This window comes from Durio zibethinus, chromosome 7 (assembly GCF_047325235.1).
Source record: "Durio zibethinus cultivar Kanyao isolate XHJ-2024 chromosome 7, ASM4732523v1, whole genome shotgun sequence".
Taxonomy (NCBI): Eukaryota; Viridiplantae; Streptophyta; class Magnoliopsida; order Malvales; family Malvaceae; genus Durio; species Durio zibethinus.
Window position 1 is genome coordinate 22429122 of NC_143168.1, and position 10078 is coordinate 22439199.

Below are 10078 nucleotides of genomic sequence, written 5' to 3' on the forward strand. Positions count from 1 at the left end.
CGTGGACCCAAGAGTGTCGTGACGTCAAAAGCACAAGGTCGAAATCGTCAATATGAATTTTCAGTTTCCCAAAATACCCCATTTGTCTCGTCTTCAAACACTTCTTTCTCTCTCTAATTTTCTCTCAGTCATGCTTTTATGCCTTTGGTTCTTTGGGTATATTCCTTAGCTTTGATTCTCTATGTAACAGAAACATGCCTTTGGTTTACGTTTTCATTCCAAGTTCTCTTCTTCTAACTGCCAACAATTTCTCTTGGGGAGTTTTCGTTAAGGTGTGGTAAACAGATTTGGTTTTCTTTGATATTCAATTTCCAATTGAAAAAAAATGTATTTTCTTCATTTATGTGTTGTTTTTGTTGAATTCACTGAGAATTTGACGATGAGTATATTTTATTTTTTTGGTGTTTTGCTTTCTTGAGTTGTCATTGGTGAAGCTGGGAACTTGGGTAGCTATTGTCTTTGATTGGAAGTTTTCATTTTTGATTTGTTGGTAATGATGGGTATGGGTTAAATTCATGTAATTTTGGATCTGGAGATTGATTTTCCTATGATTGATCTGTTATTCTCTTTTGCTCTAATTTTAAATTTTGCATTTTGGTTTAGCTCTATAGCTTTGCTTTCAATTGTGTACTTTGTCTTAGATCAATCATTTGCTTCCCAGAAATGAATCAGTCTAAAGCCATTGTTACTCTCTCTATTTAGTTTCTGTTGCAGTAAATTTGAGACAGCTTTTGAGATCAAATGTATTTTCATTTTTAATGTGCAAGCAAAGTTGTTTTTGGCTCTTTGCATTTGAGTTTGTAATTTCTTTTCATTTTTACATCATGAAATTTGCAATTTTTGATTGTCTTTCTAGTGATGGAGTTGTTTTTATGTTGTTCATTCATTTTTCTTTAGTTATTATATCTGTTCTACAAGATACTTTATGCTGACAGATGAAATTTTAAATGCAGAATGTTGCTTCACCTTTTTATGGGAGATATCTTTCTTCTTCATGAATGCTAATGGGGGTGTGTGGATGGTTGTTGAAACTGGTACGTCTTCATAGTAAAGATGGTGAAGATGATGGTGGGCTGATATGCTATTGACAGTTTAACTCAACTCTTTATTTAAATGGAAATAGATTCTAGACCCTGTTGATTTCTCGATTATAATATGGACTAGATGGAATAAACTACCTAGGAGGCCATGGCAGTTTGTTTGGCCTGTGCTAACTTCTTTATTGGCATTTGGAGAATCTTTGGCTCTCGACATAATGTGGTGAAGGCATAGTGTTAAGCAGCAGCCATCAGCTGTGATCTCTGAATAGTAAATTTCAATAACTTAAAAAATGTATTTGTAGATTGTTCTCAGTATATAAAGAGTAGTGGAGATGTTAACGTCACCTCAAGGACAGAAGCAGAACCTCCATAAATCCATGCAAAAAATTCCACCTAATGGCTCACATAAAGATTTGTGGCTTGCTGTGCGAGAAGGATCCTTGCCTGATGTAGATTCAGCATTGATGCTATTGAAGAAGACTGGAGGTAATATCAATTCAAGGAACAGTTTTGGTCTGACTCCTCTTCATATTGCAACTTGGAGAAACCACATTCCCATTATTCGGAGGCTTCTAGCAGCTGGTGCTGATCCTGATGCTAGGGTCTGTAATTCTTTTCATCCCTTAGTTGATCTGAATGCTTTCACGTTCGTCATGGATGCCTATCAAGCATCCTGCTCTATAATGTCTATGATCTTGTGTTAAACGTCATAAGGCCATAGAGATGTTATGATGGTCCAATTAGGTTGAATCCTCTTTCCATGACACCTCAGAATCTATCTTTCAGGATGGAGAATCAGGATGGAGCAGCCTTCACAGGGCTCTGCATTTTGGTCATCTTGCTGTAGCAAGTGTTCTCCTTCAGTATGGTGCTTCTATTACATTGGAAGATTCAAAATGTAGAACACCTGTAGATCTCCTATCTGGGCCTGTGTTGCAGGTTTTTGGATGTGGGCAAGATTCAGGTACCTGCTACGGTCTTGACATGGTTGGAAAGCATCTAGTTGCTTTATGCAAACGAAATCTATCTGTATTAAAGCATAACATAGTTTTCTTTCTGTTTTTAGTAGCTACTGAGGTGTTTAGCTGGGGAAGTGGTGTAAACTATCAACTAGGAACAGGAAACGCCCACATACAAAAGTTACCATGCAAGCTTGATTCATTTAGTGGCTCTATTATCAAGTTAGTTTCTGCTGCTAAGTTCCACAGTGTAGCTGTTACTGATAGTGGAAAACTCTACACCTGGGGTTTTGGAAGGGGGGGCCGTCTTGGGCATCCTGACTTTGACATCCATAGGTAAGAGATTTCTTGTGCCTTTGCATAAGACAGGGTCTTAGCAGCTTTAATGATACTTCAATCAGGAACTCTAAATTTAAATTTAAGCTATGGGAGCTCTAGACATTGAATTTTGTTGGTTCAAAATTTTCGTCACATTTTTCTGGTTTGGAATACCATACTGAAAATTTGTAAAAGTTTGGGATAGTTTTATTTATTATTTATTATTTATTATATTTAGGATAACGTGAATCAACAATCATGAACATATTATTTTGTCTTTTATACTTTTCAGTGGTCAAGCTGCAGTTATCACTCCCCGCCAAGTGACTTCTGGTTTAGGGGCTCGTCGGGTGAAGGCAATTGCTGCAGCTAAACATCACACTGTAATTGCTACCGAGGGTGGGGTAGTGTTCACTTGGGGATCCAATAGAGGTAAAAATTTATGGGTTATGCTAGCAAGATTTGCTGACCATATGAGATAGTTGTTTCCTCAAGTGAAAATTTTCCCTTTATTCTATTATTTGATTCAAAATCACTTACCTTCTACTATTTTATCAGAAAAATGATGTTCTGCATTATGTTTCAAACCAAATCAAGGACTTATTGACTAGAAATGCCTGATTAGACTTCATCTTGTGTTGTGCAGAGGGTCAGTTGGGCTATACGTCTGTGGATACCCAACCAACACCACGTAGAGTAAGTTCACTTAGATCAAGAATAGTTGCTGTTGCTGCTGCGAATAAGCATACTGCTGTTGTCTCTGAGTCTGGTGAAGTTTTCACATGGGGCTGCAACAGAGAGGGGCAACTTGGTTATGGAACCTCTAATTCAGCATCAAATTACATACCAAGAATAGTTGAGTGCTTGAAAGGCAAGATCTTTATAGGTGTTGCGACTGCAAAATATCAAACCATTGTGTTGGGAGCTGATGGAGAGGTAAATATGCTAGCATCTGCTATTTTTTGTAATTAAAGTGATCTCTATTTGCACGAATCCTTAATCCCAAATACTTGGATTCCAATTGGATGAATATTTTGTAGACTAGCTCTAATCAGAGTGAGTGCCAACATCTTAATTTCATTGTTGTTTTTACCTGCTATTGTGGAATGAGAGTATATATGGGGCTAACCACCGTAAAACTTGTATGGCAGGTGTATACTTGGGGTCATCGACTTGTTACACCTAGGCGAGTTGTCATTACTAGAAATATAAAAAAGACTGGAAGCACCCCTATGAAATTCCATCGAAAGGAGCGACTTCATGTGGTTGCAATAGCTGCTGGGATGGTACATAGCATGGCTATGACTGAAGATGGAGCATTATTCTATTGGGTTTCCTCAGATCCTGATCTTAGATGCCAACAGGTTCTATTCCACTGTCTTTGATTGATTTTTCCTTTCCCTCACAAGTGAAACATATTATTTACTTCCTCTGGATGAATTGTACAGCTATACTCGCTGTGTGGAAAAAAAATAGTAGGCATTTCTGCTGGTAAGTACTGGACTGCTGCTGCTACTGCTACAGGTGATGTTTACATGTGGAATGGCAAGAAAGGTGAGGAAAAACCACCGGTTGCAACTCGGTTATATGGCGTTAAGAAGGCTACTTCAGTTTCAGTTGGTGAAACTCATCTTTTGACTATTGTTTCTCTCTATCACCCTGTCTATCCTCCAAATATGCCCAGAAGTGATCAAGCACCAAGGTTGGAAGTCAATGACGAAGTAGAAGAATTTGATGAGGAATTTATGTTTACTGATTCAGAGTCAAGTAGTATGAGATCATCTGTTCATAAAAATGTTTCTGAGGAGAAGCCCATACCAAGCTTAAAGAGTCTTTGTGAGAAAGTGGCTGCAGAGTGTCTAGTGGAGCCACGGAATGCAATTCAACTACTTGAAATTGCAGATTCGCTTGGAGCTGATGATCTAAGGAAGCATTGCGAGGTATTCTACTCAAAGGCATTAGCAATTATGAGGAGAAAATTTTCTTATATTCTTCCATGTGCTTTCATTTGTGCCTAACTTGTGACTTTGCCTTGGATTTTTTATGATAGTATACCTAACTTTAAAATTTCTAACAATACTAGATATTCATGCTTTCCCTTAATGTACCAAACTTCAGCTTGAAAAAAGAAAATAGTAAGAGAGATCTACAAGACAAAACCCGTAATGTATTGGTTTTCTTCTTGTTATTGTGACCTCCCATGTTAGCGATCTCTTCTTTTTTTTGGGCCTCCGGACATTTTTGAGCACAATGAGTGTCTTACATGATATAGAATCTTTACTTCTGTAATTTTCATATTTTAGGTATTATCCTACATGTCAATATCTATCACTTTAATTCTGAACTTCTTCCAGAAGAAAAAATATAAAGGAAATGAAAATACAATTTTTGTATTTTAAACTTATGTGTAAAAAAGTTTGGTGGTTATATTTTCTTTCATTCTCTTGTTTCAATAGAGTTGCCTGATAATTTAGAAGTAAGTTCCTGTTTCTTTTCTTTTTTCCCCTCACTTTGTAAATGGGAATCAAAACAGAATTTAAGATGCCAAACTTCTAGTTCTGCTGTCACTTATTTTCAGCTCAGTGTAGGTTTTATGTGGTTGTTTAGACATTGTGTTGAACAGGTACATTGATTGTTTTATCTCTTCATTTTTCTCTAGAATATACTAATTTCTTTTTCAGTCTTTAATATGACAGTTACTACCCTGGGATGTAGATTTACTTTTCATGCTACTTGTCATATTCTTTGTTTGGAAGAACGTATATGATTGATGTAAGTTGTGTAGTTTCGGACCAATTCTGACCTAAAAGATCACCTGGCAGATCAGATTTTGTCAATTATATCAGCAGTTTCCACTAAGGTTTCTTGACATGATGTTTTGCATGGAGATATACTCTAACAACAAAGTTGTCTTGACTTCTTGAATGCAGGATATTGTTATTCGAAACTTGGACTATATCTTAACAGTCTCATCACAAGCTTGTGCAAATGCATCACCAGATGTTCTAGCTAATCTTGAGAACTCCTTAGACTTAAGATCATCAGAATCATGGAGTTACCGTCGGCTTCCCACTCCTACAGCTACCTTTCCGGTTATCATCAATAGTGAAGAGGAGGATAGTGAAAGTGAGGTTCCAAGGACCCGTGACAACTGCAAGAACAAAACTCCTTTGGAAAGTGGAGACAGATTGGACTCCTTTCTGCAACCTAGAGTTGATCCTAATCAAGGCATTTCAAAACAAGTTCGAGCTTTACGGAAGAAGCTGCAGCAGATTGAGGTGCTTGAAATGAAGCAGTTGGGTGGATGCATACTTGATGACCAGCAAATTGCAAAGCTGCAAACAAGATCTGCTCTTGAAAATTCTCTTGCTGAGCTTGGTGTACCAGTTGAAAAATCACAATCAAATGGATCATCTTTGATTTTACCAGATGGAAAAGGAAATAAAAAGGCTGAGCTTTCAAGAAAGCAGAGGAAGAAGAGCAAACAGAAGGTAGCTCAAGTTGAGACAGTCTCTGGTTTTAGTACAAGTAGCATAGAGCCAAACTCTGTGAAGGACTTTTCTGATATTGAAATGCCCCAAGTTTTAATGAATAAGGTTTGATTTTTTAAACTCATACTTTTGGGCATGTAAAGATCTTTCTAAACGTATCTTTTTTGTGTGTACACTTTACTGAACTGAAGAGTTGCTTGGTTGTTGTTCTCGGTGCATCACTATTCCTAGGGACTGTTTGGATGGATTCAAGTGCGTTTCTTTCTTTTGCTTTCTGAATGCTGCAAGAGTGTTACTTGTGAGATTTTAAGTCCTTGAGGAAAGAAGCGCTGCAACATTTACGTTGCCTACTCTTTCTTCTATCCTGCATTAATTGTGTAACATACTCACCATAAAATTTCATCTAGTCCACTTCACCTCCTCTGGTGTCTATCATTTCTCCTTCTGCCAACTCTTTTTTGTTGTGAGTTTCTCGAGTTTTTCAATTAGTAGCTCTAATATTGAGGTTCAAAAGTCTGCAACAACTTAATTAGGATTTCTAGGTAACAGCTGAAATGAAAAAGTGAAGCCCTTTTTCTGTCAATGATCTTGATACTCGTGAAAAGTAGCGTCAAGAACTGCATTATGCACTGTTTCTGTGGGTTAAGGATTTCAAATGCCCCAGGTAAACGTCAATATGTGTAATTTTCTATGATTTAATAAGGTCTGCTATTTAGGGTCTCATACTGTTGGATCTTGACGAGTGTTTTCTTTATTTCCTATAAATTACTGAAATGAAAAAAAAAAGGTTAAAATTACTTGAACAAGTAATCATATTTGTTGAAGTCTTTGTGACTTTTGACAGGAAGAAGATGCTATGTCTGAAGCAACTATAGCAGACCAAGTCTCCAAAGAGGCTACTTTCTTTGCTCGAAAAGAGGACAGTTCAGTGCCAGCAAAAGATAAGAGTACTTCACATATAGCAACCAAGAAGAAGAATAGGAAAGGTGGACTTTCTTTGTTTCTGAGTGGTGCCCTTGATGACACCGCCAAACATGCTACTCCCTCTCCACCAACACCCCGAAGTGAGGGCCCTGCATGGGGTGGTGCAAAGGTTTCAAAGGGATCTGCGTCACTTCGAGAAATTCAGGATGAACAGAGCAAAATACAGGTGACCCAGCTAAGTGGAAGCAAAAATCAGGTGGAAGATCTTTTTGATGGTAGAAGTGAAGGAAAAATGCTGCTGAGTTCATTTTTGCCATCCAAGCCTATTCCTGTGGTCTCAGTTCAATCGTCACAGGCATCTGATGTAGAAAGAAGCACACCTTCTTGGGCTGCCTCCGGTACTCCTCCTTATCTTTCTCGGCCATCTCTCAGGGACATCCAGATGCAGCAGGTGAGTGAAATTACTGCTCTCCTTCTCTCTTGGTGTCATACATCCATCCTTGACTGGTTTCATAATTTATATTATCTAACTATGAGCTTTGTTTGTAGCCTGAAAATGCTGTCATTTCTTTTGTTCTTGCATGTTATTTTATTCTTGTTCTCGAAGTTTGCAGGACTCACTTTCTTGTTGGTCCTTTTGACTAAAAGCAGGGAAAACAACAGCACAGTCTTTCTCATAGTCCAAAAACGAAAATGGCTGGGTTTTCAACAGCTTCTGCTCAAGGTTCACCATCCGATTCCCCTGGGATGAACCGCTGGTTCAAACCAGAGGTTGAAGGACCGTCTTCAATTCGTTCAATTCAGATTGAAGAGAGGGCTATGAAGGACCTCAAACGCTTCTACAGCAGTGTTAAAGTTGTCAAAAACCAGTCATAAGAGGAAAGAAGAGGATATTTTCTTTTTCAGGTGGCAAAAGGCTTTCTTTTTTTCCCCTTTCTTTGGTTAAATGTAAATTCGGCTGTACAGATGTTCTCCATGACCATGTACATTTAACCTTTTTCTTCTTTTAGGTTAGTTTCAGCATCACCTTTTTTTTTTCTTATCATGGAGTTTCTTTACTTTCTTTCATTCTTTCGCTGATCTTACCATTTAGAATAATTTTCATCTTGAAGAATTGAAAGTTCTTATGGATGTTTATTGTACAATCAGCAATAACCTAGTCTTTTAGCCCCATCAAACAAAAACGTTTTTCATGAAATCAGTTTTCTTTTCCATGAATGAGTAGGAAGTTCACAATCCGTCATTAGGTTTGGACCTGAAATTTTCAGAATTAATAATCTTCTCTTTATTCTATCGGTTTATTGGTGTTCAGCTATGCTCAATAATCAATGCATCATATTTGATGAAATGAGGGGATAGTATGCAACATGATCTTCGGGACACGTGTCAATCAAGCAAAGTTGTAATGGGTTCTACACACATAATCATTCAGGTTCTCAATAGGGGAGAGATCAGTGGCTGGGACCATGCCAGAAGCATTTCTTGCCCAACACAAATAGCCATACTTCTTCCAACCCTCAGGGCCAAAAAGAGCAGATACATTGTCTAGTCAAAAATCTTGTGAACATGAAGATGTTTCTTTCCTTTCTTTTGAGAAAATAAAAGAGAGGAAAAAGAAAAGATAATCGTGTGGACCCATGATGGGGGCAAAGTTGGGTCGAGACTTGAGTACTTGAGGGAAAGCGAAAGGTGAAAAACCCACTTTGATGTGACAACCCCATGAAGAATAAGGCCTGTGTTTTTGGAAAGAGAATCCCATAATTTCACTTGTCAATATATGGCATGAATTCTTCGCCAATACTTCGGTGTGTCACTGTTTGAGGCTGTGAATTGAGAAAAGAAAACAAGATTTGTGAACATTGCAATTAATTTTCTAGTAATGCTTAACGTTGTGCTGTTTTGTCACTCAATTCACTTCGTAGGATGGTAGGGTAAGATAAGAAAGATAGCTAAGGAGCATCTCATCCAAAATAGTAATGCTGAAATTATTAAGCTTCGAAGTGTATATGAAGTTTAGATTTTACTATTTGTAATCACAAAAGATTTGAATGCATATGATTTACTAGATTTTCAACTATTTGCATAAAAAAAGCATCCCTACTTTTCCAAAACTTAGATCCTGAGAATCACCCTGATAATAATTCAGCTCAAATTTCAACCATAACAGTAAAAGTGGAAAAAGAACATAAGATTGTTCAAACTTGCATGGATACAAGCTCATATGGTTGGAATTATTCTCATGTGATGAATGAAGTACAGACACGGTATTGAAGGGATATGATTTATTTTCCAAAGCAATGCAAAATCATCAAGATATTCACATACATGCAATTCTAAAGATATTATGTTTGGTACAAGGTGATTATTTCAAAAATCATATGATCTATATATAATGATTAGATAATCGACTTTGATAAGCATTAGGTAATTTTACGTGAAGCTAACCTTGGATATTAATTTCAACTCCATACTAAAGTACAACTAAATGTTGGCAAGCCCATCAAGATCTGTCCCACCCTTTGAGATTGAAGCAAGAATTGGAATTCAATACTTCATTATCATTCAAGAAGCAAAGTTAAAGTCATTAGTTGGAAAATTTACTTCATCCTTGGTAGATAAGAAATGTTTCTGTCATTAATACATAGGTCGAGCTCGAGGGAGACTGATTAGAAGGCCAGTTAGAAGTACTTAAGTGCCTAATTACATTCCTAATTACATTCTTAGGGTTGAATCTTTCTAGCTATATATTCTATTAGAAATGAGAATTAACATGATTTTCACCCAAGTACTAATGCTGTTCGTAACATGCTATGGGGATGGTTAAAACAAAAGTTGAATTTGAAATGTTCTATCCTCATTGAGAAAAGTAAAAGAAAGAGAACATGTCTATAGGCATAAATTTTTGCTACCCTTTGGTAATTAGTACAGAAAATTGCATGAAATGAAGAAAAGTATAGGAAAACTTGTCAAGGATTAGAAAGATACAAAAAGGAAGTCCTAAAAGAAGAAAAGGAAGAAAAATAATCCACAGAGAAAATGGTCACTGTAGAATGGTGGATGGGCCATCTGATGATTAATACTTATGGAAAATGATAGGAATTATTTGTTTGATGAAGATGGCCTGTAAATCTTGGCGTTAAGGGTACCCTACATCACATGCGAGTTTCAGCATTGCAATTGAAAAACAATAAAACTTGATATCATGAGCTTTTAGGATCAATTGTTGTGAGACACACCAGCAATATTCCTACACTCTCTGCTGCCATTTTGCCTGCAGGGATTGTTGGCTTCAAGGGATTCTAACATTTCTTTGCAAGCAAGAAAATTGTTCAATGCCATCCCATAT

The 10078-nt window shown here is 37.1% G+C and overlaps 1 protein-coding gene across 10 annotated transcripts; it reads left to right on the forward strand.

The window, feature by feature from the left end:
* Positions 1 to 126: 126 nt before the first annotated feature.
* Positions 127 to 7877, forward strand: LOC111277027 (uncharacterized). Of its 10 annotated transcripts, none has more exons than XM_089763884.1 (12): positions 127 to 272; positions 954 to 1034; positions 1343 to 1642; positions 1827 to 2004; positions 2107 to 2335; positions 2610 to 2749; positions 2964 to 3253; positions 3469 to 3681; positions 3766 to 4257; positions 5248 to 5913; positions 6653 to 7183; positions 7381 to 7877. In XM_089763884.1, exons 3-12 carry the CDS (start codon positions 1373 to 1375, stop codon positions 7606 to 7608), a joined length of 3237 nt encoding a protein of 1078 aa, XP_089620010.1. In that variant the 5' UTR covers positions 127 to 272; positions 954 to 1034; positions 1343 to 1372; the 3' UTR covers positions 7609 to 7877. The 10 variants fall into 10 exon arrangements, with proteins under 10 accessions (XP_089620010.1, XP_089620012.1, XP_089620016.1 ...); XM_089763886.1 differs by having other exon boundaries at positions 7384 to 7877; XM_089763890.1 differs by having other exon boundaries at positions 5248 to 5808; positions 7384 to 7877.
* The last annotated feature ends 2201 nt before the right edge of the window (positions 7878 to 10078 follow it).